Consider the following 27,645-nt stretch of genomic DNA (forward strand, 5'->3'; position numbering starts at 1 on the left):
GCAGTGGGTTGTATGCTTATTCAGTTTAAACTGATCTATTTTTTAGTTGTCTTAATCAGATGATAAAAGGTAAGCCTTCCAATACAAAGCTTGCAATCTTCATTTCCTTATCCTGCCTTATATGTCAATAACCTTAATTTACCTTCTGATCATCTCCTTGGGTGCCCGTGCTGTCTGAAAATCAGCCTTTTCTTAAAATGGCAAATAGTGGGGAAAAGTAGCATCTAACCACTCCTCCAGAGAAGGGCAGAATAATGATTCAGAATGCCTCTAGTGTTTTGTTAAATTATCATTTGAGAGCAGCCCAAGAGAGCATTTAGAGTGGGATGGCATAGTGCTTAAGAGCCAGGATTCTGGGTTCAGACCATGGGTTCAAATCCTGACCCCACCCTTAATTAGCTACCCACATACCTCAAGTTTCTTACCTCATCTATAAAATGGACATAATCACAGTAACTACCTCTTAGTATAGCATACGTATTTTAAATCACTTAATTTGTGTAAAGTATTTAACACAGTGAGGAGTATGCACAAAACATTCTACACATGTTGATACTATAAAGCACTCCCAGATTCTGAAACACAAAATCACAGAAATACAAAGCCACAGAGACAAGCACACAGTGGGAGGCAATAAGCTTGACTTCTCCCTTGTTCTCCTTGCCCTTCCACTTCCCTTCACCGTCAACCACCCAAATGAGCTGGGAAGAGTGGGCAAGGAGAAGTCATTCCATCTCCAGTAGGGTTTGTCAAAGGCATGCAAGTAGAAAGTGGATGACAATTAATTAAGTGATGCATTCCTGTTTTGCTAAGGATACTAAGTTGACGAAGAAATAAAGGAAAGCAAAACCTTTGGGAAGCAATTTGGCCATATGCATTCGGGACAACAAAAACTTTCCTATTGCTTGTCTCTCGATAATGACATTTCTTAAAATTCATCCTGAGGAAATAATCCAAAACAAAAGGAAAACTATACATAAGATGTTCATTGCATTAGTTTTTAAACAGTTTTCTTAAGGTGTGAAAGGAAAATAAATCTTGGGATCCCAAACTTACTAAGCCAGAGGGAAAAGTCAAGCTGGGAATTGGGTCATGCAAACCTGCCTCCCATTTTTGTTTCTTTGGTTTTTTGTTGTGTTTTGTTTTTGTTTTTGTTTTTTGAGACCAAGTCTCACTCTGTCACCCAGGCTGGAGTGCAGTGGCGCGATCTCAGCTCACTGCAACCTCTGTCTCCCGGGTTCAAGCAATTCTCCTGCCTCAGCCTCCCGAGTAGCTGGGATTATAGGCACGCGCCACCACGCCAGCTAATTTTTATAATTTTAGTAGAGATGGGGTTTCATCACATTAGCCAGGCTGGTCTCAAACTCCTGACCTCGTGATCCTGATCCGCCCACCTCGGCCTCCCAAAGTGCTGGGATTACAGGCATGAGCCACTGCGCCCAGCCCCATTTTGGTTTCCGAATAAGATGGCTACAAAGATGAAAAGCTACACACCTCCCTCACACTTTGCCCACAACGAAATTCTTTATGGTAACCAAGATCTTTACCCTAAAGCATTTCAGCTAAGGTTCACCATGGCAATGTAAACTGATAGCTTATCTTCACAGGTGGGGGAACACAGGACAGAAATGAAAGTCATCCCTCTGCCCACTGAGACAAATGAATATCTGATTGTTTCCTCTGCCCTATTATCTACATTATCTTATGTAAAAATGCAGATTCACTGAGCCAGACAAAGGCATTAAATATTGAAGCCACCAAAATCATCTTTAAAAAAAGGCATAGACTTGTCTCCCGGGTACCCTTCCTTAACTTTGGCAAATAAACCTCCTAAAATGATTGAGACTTGCCTCAGTCATTTTCCTTGATTGACAAAGGTATAATTCATCCTTTTAAAGTGTACAATGCAGTGGGGTTTTTTAAAGAATTATTCGGAGTTGTGCAAGCATCACCATTACATAATTTTAGAAATTTTCACTACCCCAATATGAAACTCATTTGCAGTTACTCTCCATTTCTCCCTCTGCCTCCCCACCCCTAGCAAATTCTAATCTACTTTCTGTCTCTTGTATTATTATTATTATTATTATTATATTAATTTTTGAGACAGGGTCTGGAATGCAGACAGGCTGGAATGCAGTGGCATGATCACAGTTCACTGAAGCCTCGACCTCCATGACTCAAGCAATCCACCCACCTCAGCCTCCTGTGTACCTGGAACTACAGGCGTGTGCTGCCACCTCTAGCTCATTTTCGTATTTTTTTTTTTTGGCATGATCACAGCTCACTGCAGCCTCAACCTCCAGGGCTCAAGCAGTCCTCCCACTTCAGCCTCCTGAGTAGCTGGAACTATAGGCGTGCGCCACCACACCCAGCTAATTTTTGTATTTTTTTTTTTTTTTTTTTTTTTGGAGAGACATGGTTTCGTCATGTTGCCCAGGCTGGTCTCAAACTCCTGTGCTCAAGCAATCCGCCCACCTCAGCCTCCCAAAGTGTTGGGATTACAGGCATGAGCCACTGCGCCCAGCCTGCATTATTATTATTATTATTTTTAATTATTTTATTTTTTGAGACAGAGTTTCACTCTTGTTGCCCAGGCTGGAGTGCAATGGCGCAACCTCGGTTCACCACAACCTCCGCCTCCCGGGTCCCAGTTCAAGCAATTCTCCTGCCTCAGCCTCCCGAGTAGCTGGGATTACAGGCACACACCTCCATGCCCAGCTCCTTTTTGTATTTTTAGTAGAGATGGGGTTTCACCATGTTGGCCAGGCTGGTCTCAAACTCCTGACCTCACGATCGTCCGCCTCGGCCTCCCAAAGTACTGGGATTACAGGCGTGAGCCACCGCGCCCGGCAACCTGCATTATTTTTAATGGCCAAAAATATTGAGTGAAATAGGCTCAGTGTTATTGAGCAACGTATCAGGAGGGTATATTTATCAAATTATGGCATATCGATTCAATAAAATATTACATGGCTATTTGAAATTACAATAAGGTCTTTATCAGGGTGAAATATATACAATATAAAGTATAAAACTTTTTAAAGATACAAAGTGGTTAGTATATTCTGGTTTGCATGTAGACAGTCTGGAAGAAATATATAAACATTTTAAATGGCCGTGTTAGGATAATGAGAGGATAGACAATTTTTTTTTCTTTAGTTTTTAAATATTGTCATGTTTTTTCTTTTAACAAATGCAATTTTAAAAAATTGATTTTACATTACTGGAATTGAGAATGTATGAACGGGCACAGCCAGCCACCAGTCTAGCCTCTCCAGTTGGGATCCAGTTCTTGTCTATTGTACTCTCCTTCAGGCAACCAAGAGACTTAAGCTACAAAGGTCCGCCTCTCCCAGACTCTCGCCTTACACCTCAGGCCCATACCTTTTGGCCCCGTGCCTCTTAGCCTACACCTTCCCATTCCCACAACTCACTCCTTAACAAACCCCCTTTCCTATCACACACACCAATGACCCTTGGCCAATTTCCTTCTATTCATATGTTAACTGTAGACTGCAGTCCTGATTCCAGCTGTACTTTCCCCTTATGAGCAGAACAGTGAGGAAATTGGCTGAAACAGAACAACAATCAGCCCCCTCTCACTCCTGTGCCTACTTTGCATAGAGACACACCTCATTTAGACTCCCACAGCCTTCCTGTTAATGTCTCCTTCCTCTCTCTGCTATCGATCTGGGGCTCTGGGACAGAGAATCTTCAATATCCCACCAGTGCCCACACTTATTACCACTACAGACACAGTTATTCTCATTCTCATACTCTCTCTCTCTCTCTCTCACACACACACACACACACACACCTTCTCCTATGCTTCCCCACCCCAGCTGTCCCTGGGGAGCCTGGATTGGATTTGTGCCCATGGTCTGCAGCTTCCCTCGGTCTGTCTGCTGGTCACCCTCTGAAGGAACGGGGCCCAGTTTTGTTCACCCTCTGGCTCAAGGACGAAGTATGCTTCTACTCACTCTCTACCTCCAAGCACCTACCCTACTCCGACTTAACTGCCTGACCCACAACTAAAAAGAACAGCTCTTTGATCTTCACAGGTGTGGTGAGGCCTGGTGAGAGGGGAGCCTTCTAGTTAGTGACCTACCACGTGTCAGGAACCATGTTAGTTTCCAGGATTCAGAGATGATTAAAACTAATCACGCACCTTGAGAAACTCACAGTGGAAGGAAAATCAGTAAGCAGAAAAATGCTACATAACCAGGTAAATGCTGGGACAGATTTAGGAAGGAACAATGTGGATACACTGGAGCAGGCTCCAAAGCAGCATCACCTCGGAGGAGGATCTTGAAGACTCAAGAGTTAACTGGGTCAAGAAATATACACACAAACACTTCTAACAGGTCTGCAGAATACAGGGAGTCCATAAAAATAGCACTTGGGTAATGGAAGCAGGACACACCATTCCATGCCCACAGCATTACTTTCTGTGTGCAGTGCACTGTGTGATGATCTACAGAGATTAAATAAGCAGAGGTCTCTGCTTCCAGTCACTTGGGAGAGACGCACAAGGTAAATTACCCAAATAGAAGGCAAACTGCCCAGGGCTGTAATTAACATACAATATGCGCAGAGAGGGAAAGGTTAATGCTAACTCCGGTCCTAAGTACAAAGATCATTGGGAGTCAGGGGTGCACTCTCATTAGGGTACAGTATGGGTGGGTGGAGAGAGTAAAAACCAGAACAAATCAAGGTTCAGCAGTTGGAAGTCAGCCTTAGGGAGAAAAGGGGCGGAGACTGACTGGGCCAGAACAGAGGGATTGGGACAGAAAAAGAGGGTGGGGCCAGTGGGCTCCACCTACCTGCTCCGGCCCTTCCCACCACCCCCCACCCCATCTACTTTCTACAGTCTGTGGAGACAGGTGAGCGACGAACTTCTGAGACAGGTGTGGGTGCGAGGGTCGGGAGGGTCATGGGATTGGGACCGAGGTGTGAGGAGGGAATCTGCAGTTCCTTGCTACACAGAGCGCTGGCAACTTCTGACAGGCTGTTTTTGGGGTATGGGCTGCCTCGGGTTGTTGCTGTTACAAGGAAAGAAAAGGGTTCCCCTGCCCACCGCCTCCCAGCCACTGGGCTACCTCCTGGCAGGAAATTTGCAAACTGAGTTTAACAAGTTAGGATCAGCAGAGGGTAGAGGAGAGCCCTGGCAGATGTGGGGTCTAGAAGAGGACAGGAGTTATCAGGGCCTCCGGCCATTGTGCTGGGCCTTTGCCTGTACAATTGTTTCTCAAGCAGTTGTGTCCCTGTGGCTTTGGTGCGCCTGTGTGCACTTTCTCCCTCCACCTGGAGCATGGGCTGACACTGGAGGAAAGGAAAAGACAGAGTCAGACAGGGTAAGTGGGGCTCCCTCCCCTCTTCTCTCTCTAACGGGGCTGGATTGAGGGCCTCTGGCTGGGGAGGTGGGGGGTGGAGATCCAGTAGGAGCAATAACAGAGGAAGGGCAGGGCCTGCCCCATCACCTGAATTCCAGAGATGCCAGTGTGCACTGAAGCCCCAGGCAGGGCGTGCCCAGGACCGGATCCTGGATGGTGGTAAGGGACAAAGCTGGAAGGGAGACTACAGGGAAGGAGAAAGGAAAGAAGGCAGAGCCATGACACAGTCAACTTACAGAATGGCTGGGAGTCAAAGCTCCTGGGCTGGTTTCCTGGCTATTCCACACACTCCAAGACATAGAGAGAATTTCGGAACTGGAGGGGACTCTACAGATGATTTATTTGATTTGAGATTGAAGAACCTAGAAACCAAACAAAGAAATATCATATGGTTACTTTGGTATCTGACACAGCCATGACACCAATTGCTAGTGTAGACACAATAGCTGTGTGTCTTTTTGCAGGAGCCTGGGGAGGGGCCATGGTGCCAATGCACTTACTGGGGAGACTGGAGAAGCCGCTTCTCCTCCTGTGCTGCACCTCCTTCCTACTGGGGCTGGCTTTGCTGGGCATAAAGACGGACATCACCCCCGTTGCTTATTTCTTTCTCACATTGGGTGGCTTCTTCTTGTTTGCCTATCTCCTGGTCCGGTTTCTGGAATGGGGGCTTCGGTCCCAGCTCCAATCAATGCAGACTGAGAGCCCAGGGCACTCAGGCAATGCACGGTGAGTTAACAGTGGGCATCATAAGAGGAATACACCTTGGGCCCATCCTCCCTCTCTCCCTGTAGTCTCTGAGGCATAGAGTCTCTGGTTTCCCGTCATTGGCATCAGCGGGAGGAGGGGTCAGAGGCCAACAGAGGATCTTTTGCCCATAGCAGACAAAAAAAAGGGAAAAAGGGCTTCTTTCATGGAAGCCACCAATGGCCTTATTTATCTTCCCTCAGGGACAATGAAGCCTTTGAAGTGCCAGTCTATGAAGAGGCCGTGGTGGGACTAGAATCCCAGTGCCGCCCCCAAGAGTTGGACCAACCACCCCCCTACAGCACTGTTGTGATACCCCCAGCACCTGAGGAGGAACAACCTAGCCATCCAGAGGGGTCCAGGAGAGCCGAACTGGAACAGAGGCGAATGGCCTCAGAGGGGTCCATGGCCCAGGAAGGAAGCCCTGGAAGAGCTCCAATCAACCTTCGGCTTCGGGGACCACGGGCTGTGTCCACTGCTCCTGATCTGCAGAGCTTGGCGGCAGTCCCCAGATTAGAGCCTCTGACTCCACCTCCTGCCTATGATGTCTGCTTTGGTCACCCTGATGATGATAGTGTTTTTTATGAGGACAACTGGGCACCCCCTTAAATGACTCTCCCAAGATTTCTCTTCTGTCCACACCAGACCTCGTTCATTTGACTAACATTTTCCAGCGCCTACTATGTGTCAGAAACAAGTGTTTCTGCCTGGACATCATAAATGGGGACTTGGACCCTGAGGAGAGTCAGGCCACGGTAAGCCCTTCCCAGCTGAGATATGGGTGGCATAATTTGAGTCTTCTGGCAACATTTGGTGACCTACCCCATATCCAATATTTCCAGCGTTAGATTGAGGATGAGGTAGGGAGGTGATCCAGAGAAGGTGAAGAAGGAAGAAGTAACCTCTGAGTGGCGGCTATTGCTTCCGTTCCAGGTGCTGTTCGAGCTGTTAGATCCCTTAGGCTTGACAGCTTTGTGAGTTATTATTGAAAAATGAGGATTCCAAGAGTCAGAGGAGTTTGATAATGTGCACGAGGGCACACTGCTAGTAAATAACATTAAAATAACTGGAATGAACTCCTGATCCCAAAGCCTATTGTGTTTTCAACACAAGGTAATAGGAAGCCAAGCAACTTGCATGTCTCCCAATCCCTGTCTAGGGACAGCTGCTGGTGCAGGATGGAAGACTTCCTATAAACAGAATGGGCGACCAATTGTGTCTACAGAGGGGGTGGGCTGAGCATGGGCACGCATGTCCCCAGCCTCCTGGACGAGCAAAGTCAGTCAAAGCGCTGGTGATCCCTGCTCCGCGTGGCGTGCGTGGCAGTGTCTGTGCCTCTCCTGCCCAGGGGCTAGAGAGCAGTCTCCAGTGCAGGGTCCCCATCCTATCTGAAAACAGTGGAGTCAGTGGCCCCAGGTGGAGGGGCTTCCAGTTTTAACAATGGGTTGGTATGAAGGCCAGAAGGAGTGAAACATGTGAGCTTTCTGGCGAGGAGACTCCCTCTTGAATCATCCATATGTAGCCCCGGGGTCACTTGCGAAGAGTCTCTAACAGCTTCTGCCTCACTCCTAAGCTCTGACCGCTAGGCTTTCACCCCAGCCGCCGGTCCTGATTCCTGAGATCCCAATATTGAGCACCAGGTTTCCTGGAATTGTGTGCTGCGGCTGTGATGTAGGTTTCGGTCGCTGGAAGCTGCTAAACCATAGCTGACGCCCCCTCCTAAGCCAGCCTTCCTTCCCCGCGCGGGAATCTGTCCAAGGCCTTGTCGCGCTCTCAGTCTCCTTCGCAGCCTGGCCCCAAGCGTTCAACTGCAATAAAGCAAAACTCCAGCCACGCCCGTCTCCGTGAAGTTATCGCCATAGGCCGGCCAGGGGGCGCGAGAGGCACCGGGGTGATTTCCGCGGGAATCGATAACCAATCGGATTCCCAGGCCGAAAGGAGCACACCCGCCCGCCCTCGCTCTTTCCCCGCCCTTTGCCCCGCCCCGCTCCTTCCCCTCCTTTTGTCCGTCCGCCGAGCACCCCACTTCACCCCATTGGACCGCGCGGCCGCCGCTAGAGCTCTGCGCCTGCGCACGCACCGGGCCAGGGACTGGGTGGCCTGGTGTGTGGGCGCGGCAGGGCGCAGGCGCAGGCGCAGTGTGGGTCCGCGTCTGAGGGGAGGGATGTGGGGGAAGCGACGGCCCCCGGTTTGTTTGGGCTGTGGGCGGTGCGCAGCGCAGAGCCCGGGAAAAGCGGGAAATGGCGGCGCCGAGCGCGGGGTCTTGGTCCACCTTCCAGCACAAGGAGCTGATGGCCGCTGACAGGGGACGCAGGTAAGTAGGGAACGGTCTTAGGGCTCCTTAGGGGAGCCCAGGGAAGGGGAGCGTGGCCCCCAGGCGTGCGGCCCTGCAGCCCCCTCCCCTCAGAACCCCGGAAAGCAGCCGTGTCCGCGCTTCCTGCCAAGGGTGGGAGGCCCGCCCGAGCCGCTCCGAGCCTGACTCCGCGCAAGGGCCCGCGGGCGGACCTCTTGGCCTTGTCTCTCGTGGGAAAAGACTGCCCCAGCCTCCCTTTGTTCAACCCACGAGGGTTCTAAAGGGGAGGTCTTTGCAGTCCTGCCCGCTCTTGGGTTCTCTTGAAGATTCTTCATCCTTTACTCTGGCTCCCTTATGAGGGAAACTATAAAAAGACCATACTCTGCCTCCTTAAAAATCGACGAGACCTTCTGCAGACCTCGGTGCTCTGCCTGATGTGCATTTGATTTGTATCGATTGTATCATGATCTGCATGGCTTTGCATAGAATGACCAGATTTTCAAAGAAGTCAATACAGGGTTTGGAAATTGAGTACTTTTGGCAGAAGAAGGGGGTTCCTGTGGCTCCAAGTGTCCATGCCTCTGCCCCGGTCATTCCATTTCATGGCAGTCATCACACAGGAGAACATTGTAATGCCTCCTGCTCGAGACTGAAGATTAAGGTCTTCGCAAAGGGAACCTGCAGAAGGACACAGAATTAAGACGTAGGAACTCCGTGGTGCCCTTCGCCCCTCTTCCCCTTCCAGTTGTGTCCTGAAATTCTAAATGATTGGAAACTTTTATAGTGTTCACGTTTAAGACTCTCATACTACAGAGTAGAGGAAGGAGCGGGTGTGCAGAGTGGGTGATGCTTCAGATTAAAACTAAAGAGTTGATTGAAAATTCAAGTCTGGAACTCGAGAGAGTTAAGAACTATAAGTCAGTAAGTTGCAAGTATGGGTGAGATTGTCTAGGGAAAGGCTCTTTGAAGGGGCGTCCCTAATGGAATATCAATATTAAGGGCAGGCCAAAGGCCCTCTAAAGAAAACAGGAACTGGGTAGGCAGAGAGAAGACTCCCAAAGAATGCTGTCATGGAAACCAGAGGAAGAGAACGATTTAAGGAGCGAATACTACTGGTAAACTAATGGAAGAAATCTGCTGCACCACTGGTTAGTATCCCAGCTGCAGTGTTGTATGTGATCGTTATTACTGCTTTGACGTATTCGAAAGTGATTCATTCTTAAATAGGTTTTTTTTATTTTTATAGCTCTTTTTCTTGTAGCCGGTTTTTCCTGAAAGTCTTGGGTGACGGAAATATTACAGTAAAAAGAAGGAAAAATGGAGTTTCAGACTCATTTTTCCAAACCTCAGATTCATTGGCTGCTTCCAACCCACTTCATCTGTTTTAGGATCCCACCTGCTGTCTTAGTTCTCCCAGTTCTTCCAGGACCCAGCTCTTCTTCCCTCTTCTAACTACAAATCTCTCACCCAATAACATCTGCAAGCCAAGTGCATCCATTCCATAGATGTATGGTATTTCACTGACTCTAAGATACACATTTTTTCCCTCCCTTTTTTTTTTTTTTTTTTTTTTAGATGGAGTCTTTGCTCTGTCACCCAGGCTGGAGTGCAGTGGAATGATCTCAGCTCACTGCAACCTCCATCTCCAAGATTCAAGCGATTCTCCTGCCTCAGCCTCCCGAGTAGCTAGGACTACAGGCATGCAGCACCACACTCGGCTAATTTTTTGTATTTTTAGTAGAGACAGGGTTTCACCATGTTGGCCAGGCTGGTCTTGAACTCCTGACCTCAGGTGATCTGCCCACCTTAGCCTCCCAAAGTGCAGGGATTACAGGCATGAGCCACCGTGCCCGGCCTCCCCTCATGTTTTAACACCTTAGAAATCAGAATGCATTTTAGAGTAGGTTTTTAAGTTATAAATGGAAGTTATTATATCTTCACTGCTATCAGGTGCCACCCTTCCTGTTGTTACATATGTGGAAAATGTGACGGGGCAGGCTAGAGAACTCTGGATTTATGTAAACTAGGCATGTAGATGACATATATTGGCAATAGGATTATTTTAGTTTATAAGCAGAAGCTGATCTTGCAAGCCTGTAGCAAAATTAGCTGGAGGTGACAGCACATGCCTGTAGTCCCAACTACTTGGGAGGCTGAGGCAGGTGGATCGCTTGAGTCCAGGAGTTCTGGGCTATAGTGTGCTATGCCAGTCACGTGTCCACATTAAGTTCAGCATCAGTGTGGTGATGTCCTGGGAGTCAGGGTCCACCACGTTGCCTAAGGAAGGGTGAACCAGCCCAGGTCAAAAACGGAGCAAGTCAAAACTCCTGTGCTGCTCTGTAATGGGATCATACCTGTGAATAGCCACTGCACTCCAGCCTGGGTGGCACAGTGAGACTCTTTTAAAGTAAATAGATAAATACCTATCCACTGTGACTTTCTGTCATACTTTCTACTTATCCACATCTTAACAGGATTCTGATAATTTCTAGAGCCATTTTGTCACTGGAACTTAGAAGTTTTAAAAAACATGTAATTATATGTTTATATCACTAGTGAAAGAGAGTTATGTCTGCCTCATTTATTTTCTGTTAAAGCCATTGGCTTGAGTTTTTGCCATAGTGTTTTAACCCTCATCCAAGATCATTATAAACTTACATCACTTTCACCAGCTTAGATAATGTGAGTGTTTTCTGAAATAATTCTCTTTATTAAAATTTGTCTATCAGAGAAGTATTCCTTCTCATAAATATGTGTACTTGGGGGTATTATTTTGCTTAAGACAGATATTTCCCTCCTCTAGTCAGACCATTCATCTCAGATGATCTCAGCTGAACATAAACCATAAGGAATTAGACATTATTTTCTTATGATCAATGTGTTCCTGCTTAGTACATCTTTGATTTAACCAGATTCAAGAAATATGCATAATCTTGGTTATTATAAGTCTATTCTTTTTGTTCTTCCTATTCATGCCTCTTCCACTCCACTCTTCTGTGTCAAATTGTGACTTGACAGCCTTTCCTTCTACCGTTTATCTGTAGGATATTGGGAGTGTGTGGCATGCATCCTCATCATCAGGAAACTCTAAAAAAGAACAGAGTGGTGCTAGCCAAACAGCTGTTGTTGAGCGAATTGTTAGAACATCTTCTGGAGAAGGACATCATCACCTTGGAAATGAGGGAGCTCATCCAGGTATCTGGAGGCAAAAGAGAGAAGATAAATTGATCATGGGGTGGGAATAGAGCATGACAAAATATGGAAAGGATGTCGTATCTTTCTTCCCTTTTTTTTCTTTTGAGACAGAGTCTCTGTCTCCCAGGCTGGAGTGCAATGGCGCGATCTTGGCTCACTGCAGCCTCTGCCTCCCAGGTTCAAGTGATTCTCCTGCCTCAGCCTCCCAAGTAGCTGGGACTACAGGCAGGTGCCACCATGCCTGGCTAATTTTTTGTATTTTTAGTAGAGATGGGGTTTCACTGTGTTAGCCAGGAGGGTGTCGATCTCCTGACCTCATGATCTACCTGCCTCGGCCTCCCAAAGTGTTGGGATTACAGGTGTGAGCCACCACACGCAGCTGGATGTTGTACCTTTCTAAAGAAATGGTAATGCCCTTCTACCATAGAGCATTTGAGAGAAATGATATATAACTCAAGAATAACAGGAAGGACTTCACCCAAACATATACTTTTCCTGTAAAAAGAATTCTTGAGATGGATGAGGACACTACTAGGAAGCTCATGTGGAGAAATAGAATTATAGCTAGAGAAGTAAATATGATTTCATGTTTTATTCTTGTGTCTTAGGCCAAAGTGGGCAGTTTCAGCCAGAATGTGGAACTCCTCAACTTGCTGCCTAAGAGGGGTCCCCAAGCTTTTGATGCCTTCTGTGAAGCACTGAGGGAGACCAAGCAAGGCCACCTGGAGGATATGTTGCTCACCACCCTTTCTGGGCTTCAGCATGTACTCCCACCGGTATGAAGCTTTAGTAATGTGGGGTGTTGGGAAGGGTTGTTAGTTTGACTGGAAAGGAATTTGTAAGTCAGAGTGAGAGAGACTAGATTTTGTTGTATTTGGACTGGACCACTTCCCTAACGTCTGTCATCATGAGTTTTGATTTCTTACAGTTGAGCTGTGACTATGACTTGAGTCTCCCTTTTCCGGTGTGTGAGTCCTGTCCCCTTTACAAGAAGCTCCGCCTGTCGACAGGTGAGAATTGATGGACTATAAGGGGTCCCAGACCGGGTGCTGCGGCTTACGCCTATAATCCCAGCACTTTGGGGGGCCAAGGCGGGTGGATCACCTGAGGTCAGGAGTTCGAGACCAGCCTGGCCAACATGGTGAAACCCCGTCTCTACTAAAAATATAAAAACTAGCTGGGCGTGGTGGTGGGTGCCTGTAATCCCAGCTACTCAGGAAGCTGGGGCAGGAGAATTGCTAGAACCCAGGAGACGGAGGTTGCAGTGAGCCAACACGGTGCCACCGCACTCCAGCCTTGCCAACAGAGTGAGACTCAGTCTCAAAAAATAAAATAAAATAAAAAGGAGGGGGGTGTCCCAGATTGACTTCCCCTTTCTTGTCTGGTATCTGGCTTTGTCCTAACATGAGCCTTTTTTTTTTTTTTTTTTTTTTTTTTCAGAAATAGGGTCTTGTTCTGTCACCCAGGCTGGAATGCAGTGACACCATCATAGCTCACTGCAGCCTTGAACTCCTGGGTTGAAGGGCTCCTCCTGCCTCAGCCTCCCAAGTACCTGGGATTACAGGTGCATGCCACCACACCTAGCTCATTTTTAAATTTTTTGTAGAGAAGGAGTCTCATTTTGTTACCCAGGCCGGTGTCAAACTTCTGGCCTCAAGTGATCCTTCCACCTTGGCCTCCCAAAGTGCTGGGATTATAGGCGTAAGCCATCATGCCCAGCTGAGACATAGTTTATATTGGGAACAGTTGTCAGTGAATTTGTTAAGGTCTAGTAGGACACTTTATGCAGGAGTTTGTGTTTTTTTTTTTTTTTTTTCTTCTTGTGACGGAGTCTTGCTCTGTCGCCCAGGCTGTAGTGCAATGGCGCAATCTCGGCTCACTGCAAACTCTGCCTGCTGGGTTCAAGTGATTCTCCTGCCTCAGCCTCCTGAGTAGCTGGGATTACAGGTGCGTGCCACCATGCCCAGCTAATTTTTTGTGTTTTTAGTAAGAGATGGGGTTTCACCATCTCCTGACCTCGTGATCTGCCTGCCTCGGCCTCCCAAAGTGTTGGGATTACAGGCATGAGTCACCGCGCCCGGCCCAGGCAGGGTGTTATTAATAGTTGGTCCATTTCCCTTCCACCCCAGATAACAGTTTTTATGATAATTGGCCCTTTGAGTAGCATGTATGGGCAGGAAGTTCATGCTCAATTGGCCTCTAAAAAGCTGAATGAGAAAAGACTACATTTGGGGCCACCAGCCTGCTGATAAAGCATCCTAGTGATTGGAACGAGGCTTTTATCAGCTAGCCCATTCGGTGATTCAGCCAGTTGAGCATCTGCTACATGCAGGCTATGTGCAGAGAATCCTTTAGTGAGCTAAAACTAAGAGTCTCTGCCCTCATGAAGCTTACAGGTTTGGGTAGTGAGTGAGACCAATATTTATCACAACCCAGTTGCAAGAGATGTCTGAAGTTACAATGACATATTAAGATTGATGGTTAAGTTATATACTAGTTTTTTGGTTTTCTGTCTATACCACAGATACTGTGGAACACTCCCTAGACGATAAAGATGGTCCTGTCTGCCTTCAGGTGAAGCCTTGCACTCCTGAATTTTATCAAACACACTTCCAGCTGGTGAGTTTTTGCATAATGACAAGAGGAAGAGAGTTGGGAAATTAGACACCCTTCCTGGGAACCTGAACGTAGTTTGCATGTACATTTCCTTTTTGCCTTATTAGTCAGAAAGTTGTTACTGGTTAAATGCCTTCTGTGAGCATTTGTCTATTTTTACCTGCTGGGGGTTAAGAAGAAAAATATGATGTCTTTGTTTTCTTGAAATGTCTAATCTAGCCGAGGAATCATCTGTTATCAAGATGCTCATGGTCTAACTGGCCTCTCCTCCACAGGCGTATAGGTTGCAGTCTCGGCCTCGTGGCCTAGCACTGGTGTTGAGCAATGTGCACTTCACTGGAGAGAAAGAACTGGAATTTCGCTCTGGAGGGGATGTGGACCACAGTACTCTAGTCACCCTCTTCAAGCTTTTGGGCTATGACGTCCATGTTCTATGTGACCAGACGGCACAGGTACCTGAGGTGGGAAAAATTGACATGTAAATTAGAGGACTGAACAACACTTTGGGACCAGAGACATCTTTTGCTCCTGTGCCTGCTGGGATATGTCTTAAAAGTTGGTTTTCTCTATTTACATTTTTACTCATTCTGTTCTGCCTCTCACCTTGCATTCTAGTAAGAAAGAATTAGGGCCAGCCAGCCATTTTAGTGTTGACATCTCAGGTTGTAGTTTCATAAAGTAATAATAGTCCGCAGTTGGGGGTCTCACTTTTTTTTTTTTTTTTTAAAGGCAGAGTTTAGCTCTGTCACCCAGGCTGGAGTGCAATGGCGCGATCTCGGCTCACTGCAACCTCTGCCTCCCAGGTTCAAGCGATTCTCCTGCCTCAGCTTCCTGAGTAGCTGGAACTGCAGGCGCATGCAACCATACCTGGCTAATTGTTGTATTTTTAGTAGAGACAGGGTTTTGCCATGTTGGCCAGGCTGGTCTCAAACTCCTGACCTCAGGTGATCCGTCCCCCTCGGCCTCCCAAAGTGCTGGGATTATAGGCATGAGCTACGGCACCTGGCTGGGAAAGTATTCTTAACATTTGTGTAATCACAAGTCATAGGGTAGGTTGTTTGTGGACCAGATTTCTAGAAATTGTAAACATTTTCATTATGGGCTGTTCGTCATTAACCTTAGTTACTGTACTGCTCAACTGACTTTGTGACCTTTAGGGTTTCTATTTTGCAATCAATAATGGCCTATTTGTAGATTCATATTCACTCTTTATTTTGATTCCAGAATAGTAGAACTTTCTTAAACTTGCTTTGAGGTTGTCAGTGGTGAAATTAAAATTTCTAGGAGATTCACTTTGATCTGTTGGGATAGAGGATCTTTGTTTTCCATTCAGCATTGTCTGTAGTCTTCATTTCTCTTTCTTAGCTGCCCTCCTTCTGTGAGAATAATTATGTATTTACTATATTTTTGGCAAGGCCAGTTTCATCCACAGGTACCTGGGTGTTGTCCTTTACATGCTATTTTTGCCAGCTTCCCCATTGTAGCATATGCAGTGTAGTTAAATCCACCCTTGCTTCAAAGCCATGGCAGCAACAGCTGCTTCAGTCATCAAGTATTCAGGTAGTTTATATGCTTTCCTGAGAAGTCTGCTGGGCATAAAGGGGCAAAGGGCAGGGTACCAGCCATAATTCCTACAGAAGGTCACTTAACCAAATGTGCACTGTGTGTGTTTTCTTAGAGGTTTTGGTCTAGCCATGTCTTTTACTAGAAATCTATTATGTCATGGTTTTTCAAGTTGTATGCAGCTGATAAAGGATCTTACATGTCTAATAGTTAAAGATAAAATACTGAGTCACTAAGTCAGCAATATACTGCTGTTTTCTCAGAGACTGTCAGATTTGGTGAGTTTATGAGCTCACTTCATAAATAGCATTTCCATTTATGGTAAGCCTGATGCATATTCAGTGACCTATTGGATTCTAATTCTTTGGTTGAATTGCTCTGTAACTGGAATTGCAGTAGAGTTGAACTTCAAGCACCTTATGATGGGGGACTATGTGAGCTGCCACAGATTTTAAAGATCAGATGAGGGAGTTTTGACATCAGCATAAAAGGAAGTGTGTCCTCTTATATTCCTAACGACCAAAGAAGATTAGAGAAAAAATCTTCTGTCATAGCTAAGAAGAAGAAGCACCTAGGTAGATATGATCAGAAGGATAAGTGGAGGAGGCAGAACTTAAGCTGGCCTTGAAGGATAGAAGTTACTGAAGCAGAGAGGAGTGGTGAAGCCACCCTAGGCAGGGAGAACAGTATGTGGACAAGAAATGTGTGTGTTATAAACCAGGTAGTTGCAATGGGTGTCATAATTTGGTGCACTGGGCATCTGCACAGAATGCTCTCTTCCTGGTGGGATCTCCCTAGAGACTCAACTCGTTTATCGTATAGCTATTTGGCAAGCAAAGAAACAGAACCAAAAAAAAAAAAAGATCCTCTTTTCTTTTCCTATCAAATCTTTCTTACTTAAGAGAGGAATTCCATTTAAAAACAGGAAATAGTATAATTAGTCTTAGAGACTCCTCTTCCCCTGATAGTGCTGCAGTGAACATGGGTATTCTCACTGCCCAGATGTTTTCACTTTTCTCTTTGTTATTAAGTTTTTATTGCATCTACTTCATGAGGTTACTAGTTCTAGAATTATGATTTACCCTATGTTAGGAAACGTACTCTTCAAAGTGGAAATTTCCTTTTACCATGTGGTATTGTTTTTTTAGCTTGCATTTGGGTCACAAACTGCTTTGAAAATGTAGGGACAAGCTATGGGTTATCCCTGGAAAATGCAGCTGCCCATATAATTTAGCATATAATTTCAGAGGGTTCACAAGTTACTCTCTTCACATGTCCCCCAACCCCTAGCCAAAAATACACTTAGGAGTTAAGAACCCTGCTGTTTATAGAAGTACTGTAATTTTATCAAAAACAAATCTGCAGATCCTACTTTAAGCTATGCTACTTGTGGAAAAATTCCTCCAAATGTCTAATCCCCATTTATTGAATGGTTTAGTCTTACTAAGTTTGGTTACAAAGTGCGTGTATTCTTTTTTTGGACATTGTTTTCTATTTACTGACCTAATCTCACTAAATTCAAAATGCTCGTGATTCGGTGCCCAGGTATATAATTTTTGTTTTCTTTTTTTTTATTTTGAGAGGGAGTTTCACTTTTGTTGCCCAGGCTAGAGTGCAATGGTGCGATCTGGGCTCATTGCAACCTCTGCCTCCCGGGTTCAAGCAATTCTCCTGTCTCAGCCTCCTGAGTAGCTGGGATTACAGGCGCATGCCACCACGCCCGGCTAATTTTTGTATTTTTAGTAGAGACAGGGTTTCATCACATTGGTCAGGCTGGTCTCAAACTCCTGACCTCAGGTGATCCACCCGCCTCGGCCTCCCGAAGTGCTGGGATTACAGGCGTGAGCCACCGCGCCTGGCCTTTGTTTTCTTCTTTGAGCAAAATTAACTTCTTTAACTATTAAATGTTAAATTCTATTAGTGTCAGCTCCAGAGGAACATTCACAGTTACGTATTATCTTGAAATTATATATTCTTGAAAGAATTTTTTGATTATCTGTCATTACCTTAAGATTTCTATTATTATGGTTGGCTTCTACTTAGAAAATACAGATACTTTTCAGCAACACCAGTCTCTTTATTTCTAGTTATATTGCAGACTTTCAAATATTTTATGTAATTGCATCTCAATTATCTACAAACAGAAGTATTCCGAACAGATAAATTAGTAGCTCTCAAACTTTAACATATCACAGTGTCCTGGAGGGCTTGTTAAAACACATTTTGCTGGAGCCCAAGATTTCACGTTTCTTCCAAGTTCCTGGGTGATGCTGCTGTTGCTGCTTTAGGGGCCACACTTTGAGAAGTACTGCAATATGTTATATTATAGAAGTGTGCTTTTTATTTTGGCAGCGTGTGTGATTAAATATATGTGTGTTTTAACTCTTCCACCCAGATAACTTACTTATTTTCATTACATTTTATTCAAGTTTATAATAAAATGAACTTGTTTTCTTTCTGCCCATCTCAGAAGACCCAGACATCGTGAATTATAGAGGGAGGCATAGGTTTAAACATGTGTGCCCAATTATTATGCTCTTCAGGTACACAGTATAACTTTCTGATGGATGAACCAAATGCTTAAGGTAGTGCTCTTCATGTATCACAACTTAGTGCAAGATAAACAAGATTCTCCAGGCATGGTGGCACATGCCTATGGTCCCAGCTACTCTAGAGGCTGAGGCAAGAAGATTCCTTGAGCCCAGGAGTTCTAGGCTGTAGTGTGCTATGCTGATCAGGTGTCCAAACTAAGTTCATCATCAATATGGTAACCTCCTGGGAGTGGCGGACCACCAGGTTGCCTAAGGAGGGGTGTACCAGCCCAGGTCAGAAATGGAGCAGATGAAAACTCCTGTGCTGATCAGTAGTGATCTTACACCTGTAAATAGTCACTGCACTCAAGCATGGGCAATATAGCAAGATCCTGTCTTTAAAAAAAAAAAAAAGATAAACAGGAAAAGAGTTCTTAAGTTGGACTACAACATTGACCAGTAATAGATTTCTTTGAGAAAAATACTCTTTATTAGACATGCACATTGTAATGGCACATTTTTTGCAATGTGTCCCAGACACAGTGATCGGTTTTTGTTTTTTTTTTGAGACAGGGTCTCTCTCTGTCACCCAGGCTACAGTGCAGTGGTGCAGTCACAGCTCACTGCAGCCTCAACTTCCTAGGCTCAAGTGATCCCTCCACCGTAGCCTTTAGAGTAGCTGGGACTATAAGCATGCACCACCATGCCTGGCTAATTTTTTTTTTTTTAAAGATGGAGTCTTGCTAGGTTGCCCAGGCCAAGTCCTTTGTCATAATATCTCATTTTTATCTTCACAAACTTAGAGAAAATATCCTCATAATTTTTTTTTATAAAGTGAAAATTGAGGTCTCAAGGGTCTGAGTAAGCTGTTCCAACTCATGAAGCCAAGGTTCAAACCTAGATTAATCTGAACCCAGGGCCTGTGTATGTAATTACTGCCCTGTACAGAATCCTCCTTCATAGCGTGCTCTTTCTGAAACAAAGCATTTTATACAGTCATTGTCATTATCTCTTGGACACTTAGAATCTTAGAAGACAACATACAAGTATTGCTATTCTCTACCATCATGATGCTGTCACAGAACAGTTTATTTTCGTGTAGCTGAATGTGCATGTTACTTATTCATAGCTACACTTTGAGTCGCCCTTGTGCCATTTATATACAAGGGCAGTTGCTCTAATGAAGGATCTGGTTATGAACAGGGAATTAATCAGAGTTGACCAGCTCATGATTAGCTTCTTTAGTAACTTGCTTTAATCCAGGAACTGTTTGCCTATCTCAGTGAGTCTGAATCTGTATTCAGAATATTGTGTCTGAACTCATATGCATTTTTCTGGTGAGTCCATAGCTTTCTTTAGTCTCTCAAAAGGTCTCTTCTTTTATCATTGACCACAGGAATATACAGAAAGCGTTTTATCTTCTAATAGCTTAGGGTTTCAAAAAGAAACCAAACTTTGATGCTTATGTTGGTGCTGACCTTAGTGCACAACACTAAACATTCCTTTCTTTTAGGAAATGCAAGAGAAACTGCAGAATTTTGCACAGTTACCTGCACACCGAGTCACGGACTCCTGCATTGTGGCACTCCTCTCGCATGGTGTGGAGGGCGCCATCTATGGTGTGGATGGGAAACTGCTCCAGGTGCGGATACCCTGGTGGAAGCCAACTGTTGAAACCAGGCTGCTTTATCTCCTGCCTGCTGTCTGTCAAGTGATGGCTACTGTTGCATGTGTAGGACTTAGGAGGCCCCACTGAATGCTTAACCTCCCTTCTTCCTTCTTTCTTTCTGGCAGCTACAAGAGGTTTTTCAGCTCTTTGACAACGCCAACTGCCCAAGTCTACAGAACAAACCAAAAATGTTCTTCATCCAGGCCTGCCGTGGAGGTGAGTGCCCTAGCAGACCAGCACCTGGGTGGTGGCTCCTGGGCGGCCTCCCACCAGCTCTCACTTTCCTGTTTGCTCCTCTCAGGTGCTATTGGATCCCTTGGGCACCTCCTTCTGTTCACTGCTGCCACCGCCTCTCTTGCTCTGTAAGTGTCTCCCAATGCATGGGGTGTGCTGGGACTTGGGCAGCCCATGGCTCTCAGGCTGGTCAGCTCTCCGTGCACCACCATATCCTGTTCTCAGGTCTCTTATCAGTGTCTTTGCCTTCCTTTCTGAGAACTCTTACTCTTTTCTGTGCTTCATTAACTCTGGTGCCCTTTTTTTGGTTACTCATTCCAGTTACGGATTTTTGATCTGTCTTTTTCCTGTCCTTATTTTATCTCCTTTCTTTCACTCTTTGTCCTTTTCACTTGTTCCATATACTTCCCTGTTTACCTACACTTCCATGCTTGCCTCCTTTCTTCTTACCATTTGTGGGTCATGCAGGATAGCAGAACAGAATCCGTGTTGGCCTTTGACTCTTCCTTTTCCGTGAGCTGCTGCTGCCCCTCTTTCTCTCATGCAGTCTGTTTTACTCCTTTAAGAGCCAGGACTGCAGAACGAGGATTAAAAGACACATAGGCGTGCTTCTCATCCTGGAGGAAAATAATAGTAATTAAGAGCCCTAACTTTGGAGTCAAATTCTGACTTCACCATTTACTAGTAACGTGAAGTTAAAGAAGTTAAATGGCATCCCTCCATCTCAGTTTCCTCAATATAAAATGAAAATAGTCCTTGTACCTACTTCATAAGGTGCTTGTGATGGTTAAATGAGATTATGCATTTAAGGGCTTACATAGCTCAGTACCTGGCTCACAGCACATCCACAAAATATGCCAGCTGTAACTCTTAAAACACGATCAGTGCCGTAAAGGGCTTATTGTTTGCTTTAAAGGTCACTTTGTCCAAACATTCAAATAATTACTTTTTTAATCTCTCGTGTGGCCAAATGTAAATAGCTAATATTATTGTCATCCTGATCTAGTATTACCGCAGAATATATTCTGCTGAGGCCCTGCAACATGACTCAGACTACGGCAGTTACTACCGCAAAAGCAGAAGGAAATGTGGCCTCTCTAAGGAGCAGACCAGTTACTCAGGAAAATAAAGTAAATATACATGAAGTAGCTTAAAGACTAGTTCACAGGCCTCATGTAAGCAAAGGTGAAATTAGCAAGGTACAAACTCTGCTTAGGAAGGAGTATGCAGTAAGAGTAGATCATTTTAAGTGAGGATAGTTTAAAGAGATTTTGTGGATAAGATAAGGCTTAATTTGTACCCGGAGTAATTTGATTAACATAGTTATAGAGTAGTATCTAGAGTCTGTCGTTGGAAAGAAACAATACAATATGATAAGCACACTGAGATTCAGAGGGGATGTTGTGTCTCCCCTCCTCCCAAACAAATGCTCGGATCTGATCTTAAAACAGCATCTGTGTGAGTATGTGAGATGTGGCTGGTCACAATGAAGTGGGTTCACCTCCTTACAAACCTTTAGTCATAACTGAGATTTTGGACATCAGCAGGTAAAAGTAAGGAACAGTTGGGAGCTTAAGTAAGAAATAATGTGATGAATTGTTTTTCCAGCAAGGTTGCTGTGGAGGGGGCTGCACTATGGAAAGAGGTTATGGGTCAGCAACTTTACTTTTCATTCCCTGCTCTATCCCCAGGCCCAGGGCACTGCCTGATGCATGGTAGCACTTATAAATGTTGAATGAATGGATGAAAATTAATCTGCCTGAAAAACTGTAGGTATTATGTAAAAAACAAATATGAGGATATTGTGACAAAAGAACCAGTGGCATTTATTGATTGATGGATCTGTGATGTAAAGGTGAGAGAGGAATTCTCCTTTCTCTTTAGCTTGGCCTGTTTCCTTTAGGCGTCTTTACTAACAAAACAACGTTAAATTGTGATTTTCTCCTCCTATATCCAGAGATTTAATACACTGTTGGATCTGAATAAGGAGTAATTGCTCTTTTCTGGAGTAATCTGGATCTTTTGCTCTGTCTCTCTAACTTTTCTGAAATTAAATCCTTCAAGGAATGACCAGTAGCCAATTGTTCCATTGAAAATTTGAGTTCACCTGTCTTCCTGCTGTATTTGGTTAATATAATTAATGTCTAGAAAAAGCTCCACCCCCCTGCCCCAGTCAGCTTCTAAACTGGAGTGTAAGCTCCATGACGGCAGGAATTTTCTCTTCACTCTATCCCTAGGCCTTAAAGTAAGACAGTGCCCAACACATGGCAGTTGCTTGACACATTTTTATTAAATCTGTGCTTTGGTCCTTTTCCCCCCAATTCTTGAAGCTTCCCTTCTTTCCTAGGCTCCCTCGACATTGCATGGATCAGGAAGTACTGTAAAAGAGCATACTCTTACTTTTGATGTGTTGACCTGAGAGTCCTCCCCATCTGTCTTTCCTACTGACAGCACCCCTGCCCACACCCAAAATAAAACATCATCATCAAAAATAAGAGTCTGTCTTGGGATACATAAGGCTTGTATCAAGAGCAAGGATCTGCTCAGGGTATGTTGAGAAATTACTGCTAAAATTGAATAAGGATGATCTTTTTAAATTTTCTGAGAGAAAATAGTCAAATTCTCCCCATTTTAAGTTTTTCCTCTTAAAATTTTCATAAGGCCAGGTGCAGTGACTCATGCCTATAATCCCAACACTTTGGGAGGCCGAGGCAGAAGGATCACTTGAGGCCAGGAGTTCAAGACAAGCCTGGACAATGTAGCAAGACCCCATCTCTATTAAAAAAAAGAAAAAAAAAGATTTAAAAAGTTATTTTAAAAAATAAATTAAAAATTTTTTTTCTTAAATCTTGGATGCTTGCTGTAATTTATCTTATGAAATTAATAAACAGTGCTTCGAAGATATCAAACCACCTTGGAAACAACTGATCATACTTAGTTTTATTATTTTTTTGATACATAGTTCGAGGTTGTGTGATTTTTATATAGCATACATATGGTAACCGTATTTGTTATTTATTATCTTGTTTTTTCTTGTTTATGTAATTAAATATATCAATATTTTATTATGTATTGCAATAAAAAGCACTGTGACTCCCAGGCATATTGTTAATTGAACAAGTGAGTTGTGGACTTAGATGATTTTCAGTTCCATTTACAAGGAGTATTTGATTTGGCATTTTCCCTGTCTTATACAGAATGGGAACTGCTCCAGCCGCATAGATGTGCATGTGCTTGAGCGTGGTGCCCAGTGTGTATGAGGCATCCCCTGAGTAACAGATGTATGCTGAGAGAGTAATAATTTTTTTTTTTTTTTTTTTAGTTTATCAGCCATAGGTTGGAGGCAACAGCTGGAAATGGCTCTTCCCCTTCAAGGTTGTGGGGAACGTGGGCTTGCCTGTGACAGGCCCAAGAGAGATAGGAAGAAGTAACATCATTGTCCATTCTGTCTGCCTTTGTTACAGATGAGACTGATCGTGGGGTTGACCAACAAGATGGAAAGAACCACGCAGGATCCCCTGGGTGCGAGGAGAGTGATGCCGGTAAAGAAAAGTTGCCGAAGATGAGACTGCCCACGCGCTCAGACATGATATGCGGCTATGCCTGCCTCAAAGGTACTTTGAGTTCCAAAAGAGTTGAGTCATACCTCATTTTGTTGCACTTTGCTTTATTGTGCTTTGCAGGTACAGGTTGAGTATCCCTTATCTGAAGTGTTGGGACCAGAAATGTTTCAGATTTTGGATTTTTTTGTTTTTTTGGATTTTGGAATATTTGCGTTATACTTACTAGTTGAGTGTCCTGTATCCAAATATTCTAAATTTAAAACACTCCCGTGAGCACCTTCTTTGAGCATCATATTGGCACTTGGAAAGTTTCAGATTTTGAAGCATTTCAGATTTTTTGGATTTGGGATGCTCAGCTGCTTTTTACAAATTGAAGGTTTGTGGCAATCCTTTGAGCGTCTGTCAGCACCATTTTTCTATTGGCATGCCTCTGTTAGCATTTTTCAGCAATAAAGTATGTTTTAATTACAGCATATGCATGTTTTAGACATAATGTTGTTGCACACTTAATAGACTGTAGGATAGTAACCATAACTTCCGTATACACTGGGAGACCTGAAAATTTGTATGACTTGCTTTATTGCCATATTCACTTTCTTAAGTTGGTCTGGAAACAGACCTACGGTATCTCCAAAGTATGCCAATAATCCAAAAGAGTGTACCCTCCTAGACTTAGATTCTTCATGCTGGGTTCTCTGACTAGGGAGGGTGCAGGTGTCATGGCCGAGTCTAGTTTGGGAAGTGCAGCTGTGTGATGGCATTCACACTGTGATTAATGCCCTTTTGGTTGCAGGGACTGCCGCCATGCGGAACACCAAACGAGGTTCCTGGTACATCGAGGCTCTTGCTCAAGTGTTTTCTGAGCGGGCTTGTGATATGCACGTGGCCGACATGCTGGTTAAGGTGAGCTGGTGGGCTCCGTGACCCCTGTGTGTCTCCACAGTGCTCTACTTTCCTCCTCTCTTGAATGCTCTTTCATAGTCTGTCTCCCCTTCCCGTTGTGCTGCTCTCCTGAAGCCCGAGATTCTCAGACTTGGGCCTATTGGTTCTGCCCCTCCAGGTGAACGCACTTATCAAGGATCGGGAAGGTTATGCTCCTGGCACAGAGTTCCACCGGTGCAAGGAGATGTCTGAATACTGCAGCACTCTGTGCCGCCACCTCTACCTGTTCCCAGGACACCCTCCCACATGATGTCACCTCCCCATCATCCACGCCAAGTGGAAGCCACTGGACCACAGGAGGTGTGATAGAGCCTTTGATCTTCAGGATGCACGGTTTCTGTTCTGCCCCCTCAGGGATGTGGGAATCTCCCAGACTTGTTTCCTGTGCCCATCATCTCTGCCTTTGAGTGTGGGACTCCAGGCCAGCTCCTTTTCTGTGAAGCCCTTTGCCTGTAGAGCCAGCCTTGGTTGGACCTATTGCCAGGAATGTTTCAGCTACAGTTGAAGAGCCTGACAAGTGAAGTTGTAAACACAGTGTGGTTATGGGGAGAGGGCATATAAGTTCCCCATGTTTGTGTTCAGTTCCAGCTTTTGTAGATGGCACTTTAGTGATTGCTTTTATTACATTAGTTAAGATGTCTGAGAGACCATCTCCTATCTTTTATTTCATTCATATCCTCAGCCCTTTTTGTCCTAGAGTGAGAGTTTGGAAGGTGTCCAAATTTAATGTAGACATTATCTTTTGGCTCTGAAGAGGCAAACATGACTAGAGACGCACCTTGCTGCAGTGTCCAGAAGCGGCCTGTGCGTTCCCTTCAGTACTGCAGGGCACCCAGTGGAAGGACACTCTTGGCTCGTTTGGGCTCAAGGCACCGCAGCCTGTCAGCCAACGTTGCCTTGCATTTGTACCTTATTGATCTTTGCCCGTGGAAGTCTCAAAGATCTTTCGTTGGTTGTTTCTCTGAGCTTTGTTACTGAAATGAGCCTCGTGGGGAGCATCAGAGAAGGCCAGGAAGAATGGTGTGTTTCCCTAGACTCTGTAACCACCTCTCTGTCTTTTTCCTTCCTGAGAAACGTCCATCTCTCTCCCTTACTATTCCCACTTTCAATCAACCTGCACTTCATATCTAGATTTCTAGAAAAGCTTCCTAGCTTATCTCCCTGCTTCATATCTCTCCCCTCTTTACCTTCATTTCATCCTGTTGGCTGCCACCAAATCTGTCTAGAATCCTGCTTTACTGGATCATGTAAATGCTCAAAGATGTAATGTAGTTCTTTGTTCCTGCTTTCTCCTTCAGTATTAAACTCTCCTTTGATATTATGTGGCTTTTATTTCAGTGCCATACATGTTATTTTTTTCAACCTAGAAACCTTTATCCCTGCTTATCTGAAACTTCCCAACTTCCCTGTTCTTTAAGACTTTTTTTTTTTTTTGAGACGGAGTCTTGCTCTGTTGCCCAGGCTGGAGTGCAGTGGCGCTATCGCAGCTCACTGCAACCTCTGCCTCCCAGGTTCACGCCATTCTCCTGCCTCAGCCTTCCAAGTAGCTGGGACTACAGGCGCCCGCCACCGTGCCCGGCTAATTTTTTTGTATTTTTAGTAGAGACAGGGTTTCACCATGTTAGCTGGGATGGTCTTGATCTCCTGACCTCATGATCCACCCACCTCAGCCTCCCAAAGTGTTGGGATTACAGGCGTGAGCCACTGCGCCCGGGCAAGACCTTTTTTTAAAAAACAAAACCAAAAAAAAACTTCCATTCTTTCTTCCTCCAGTCTGTTCTCCACGTAACAGTAGTTTTGGTTTTTAATTTTTTTTTTTTGGTTGTTTGGTGTTTTTTGTTTTTTAAGGTGAGTTCTCACTATGTTTCTCAGACTGGTCTCAAACTCCTGGCCTCAAGCCATCTTCCCGCCTCAGCCTCTCAAATAGCTGGGCCTACAGGCATGAGCCACCACACCTGGCCAGATTTTGGTTGTTTAAATATAAATCTGATCACCCCCCTGCTTAGAACCCTTCTGCTTTCTATTACCCCTCATTTAAAATGTAAACTCTTCACCTTGGTTTATGAGAACTGGTTCTTGCCTTCCCCGTGAACCTCATTAAATGGTGATTTCTTGCTAAGCTCCAGCCCGAGTGGTCTCCTCTCAGCTTCTAATTTTGTGCTCTTTCCGGCCCTTTTCCTGGGCCTTCTCAGCTCTCCACCCCCACCACTCTTGACTCAGGTGGTGTCCTTATTCCTCAAGTCTTGACAATTCCTGGGCCCTTCAGTCCCTGAGCAGTCTACTTCTGTGTCTGTCACCACATCTTGTCTTTTCCCCTCATTGCATTTATTGCAGTTTATATGTATGCTACTTTTACTTGTTCATTTCTGTCTCCCCTACCAGGCTGTAAATGAGGGCAGAAACCTTGTTTGTTTTATTCACCATCATGTACCAAGTGTTTGGCACATAGTGGGACTTCAGTAAATGTTTGTTGAATAAAAGAGGGAAGAAGGCAAGCCAACCTTAGCTACAATCCTACCTTTTGATAAAATGTTCCTTTTGACAATATACACGGATTATTATTTGTACTTTGTTTTTCCATGTGTTTTGCTTTTATCCACTGGCATTTTTAGCTCCTTGAAGACATATCATGTGTGAGATAACTTCCTTCACATCTCCCATGGTCCCTAGCAAAATGCTAGGCCTGTAGTAGTCAAGGTGCTCAATAAATATTTGTTCTATGAGCTGGGTGGTTTGAAGCCTTGCTGCCAAGTCCTGCCTTTGGGTCGACATACTATGGAAGTATTTGAGAGAGAGAACCTTTCCACTCCCACTGCCAGGATTTTGTATTGCCATCGGGTGCCAAATAAATGCTCATATTTATTACTGATGTGTGCTCAATATCTGTTTCTGTAGATAA

At 44.8% G+C, this 27,645-nt stretch overlaps 2 protein-coding genes and 1 long non-coding RNA gene across 7 annotated transcripts; 2 read left to right on the top strand and 1 right to left on the bottom strand.

Moving 5' to 3' along the window:
- Positions 1 to 5,178: 5,178 nt before the first annotated feature.
- On the bottom strand, positions 5,179 to 6,024 carry LOC109027760 (uncharacterized). Its single transcript, XR_002006817.4, has 3 exons — positions 5,897 to 6,024; positions 5,633 to 5,758; positions 5,179 to 5,325 (listed from the first exon to the last, which is right to left on the bottom strand). It is a non-coding gene; the product is annotated as an uncharacterized lncRNA (long non-coding RNA).
- Positions 5,257 to 7,974, top strand: TMEM139 (transmembrane protein 139). The gene is made up of 3 exons (XM_019031024.4): positions 5,257 to 5,357; positions 5,861 to 6,122; positions 6,344 to 7,974. Exons 2-3 carry the CDS (start codon positions 5,878 to 5,880, stop codon positions 6,747 to 6,749), a joined length of 651 nt encoding a protein of 216 aa, XP_018886569.1. The 5' UTR covers positions 5,257 to 5,357; positions 5,861 to 5,877; the 3' UTR covers positions 6,750 to 7,974.
- A 170-nt stretch (positions 7,975 to 8,144) lies between these two features.
- CASP2 (caspase 2) lies at positions 8,145 to 27,615 on the top strand. Of its 5 annotated transcripts, none has more exons than XM_019031025.4 (11): positions 8,145 to 8,454; positions 11,478 to 11,628; positions 12,237 to 12,404; positions 12,557 to 12,638; positions 14,153 to 14,247; positions 14,520 to 14,696; positions 19,852 to 19,980; positions 20,133 to 20,223; positions 23,706 to 23,855; positions 24,598 to 24,707; positions 24,865 to 27,615. In XM_019031025.4, the coding sequence occupies exons 1-11, from the start codon at positions 8,381 to 8,383 to the stop codon at positions 24,994 to 24,996; spliced, it is 1,359 nt and encodes a 452-aa protein (XP_018886570.1). In that variant the 5' UTR covers positions 8,145 to 8,380; the 3' UTR covers positions 24,997 to 27,615. The 5 variants fall into 5 exon arrangements, with proteins under 5 accessions (XP_018886570.1, XP_055203111.1, XP_055203112.1 ...); XM_055347134.2 differs by having other exon boundaries at positions 8,273 to 8,454; positions 14,520 to 14,705; XM_063708822.1 differs by lacking the exon at positions 8,145 to 8,454 and adding an exon at positions 8,461 to 9,581 and having other exon boundaries at positions 14,520 to 14,705.
- Positions 27,616 to 27,645: the final 30 nt, after the last annotated feature.

This window comes from Gorilla gorilla, chromosome 6 (assembly GCF_029281585.2).
Source record: "Gorilla gorilla gorilla isolate KB3781 chromosome 6, NHGRI_mGorGor1-v2.1_pri, whole genome shotgun sequence".
Classification (NCBI taxonomy): domain Eukaryota; kingdom Metazoa; phylum Chordata; class Mammalia; order Primates; family Hominidae; genus Gorilla; species Gorilla gorilla.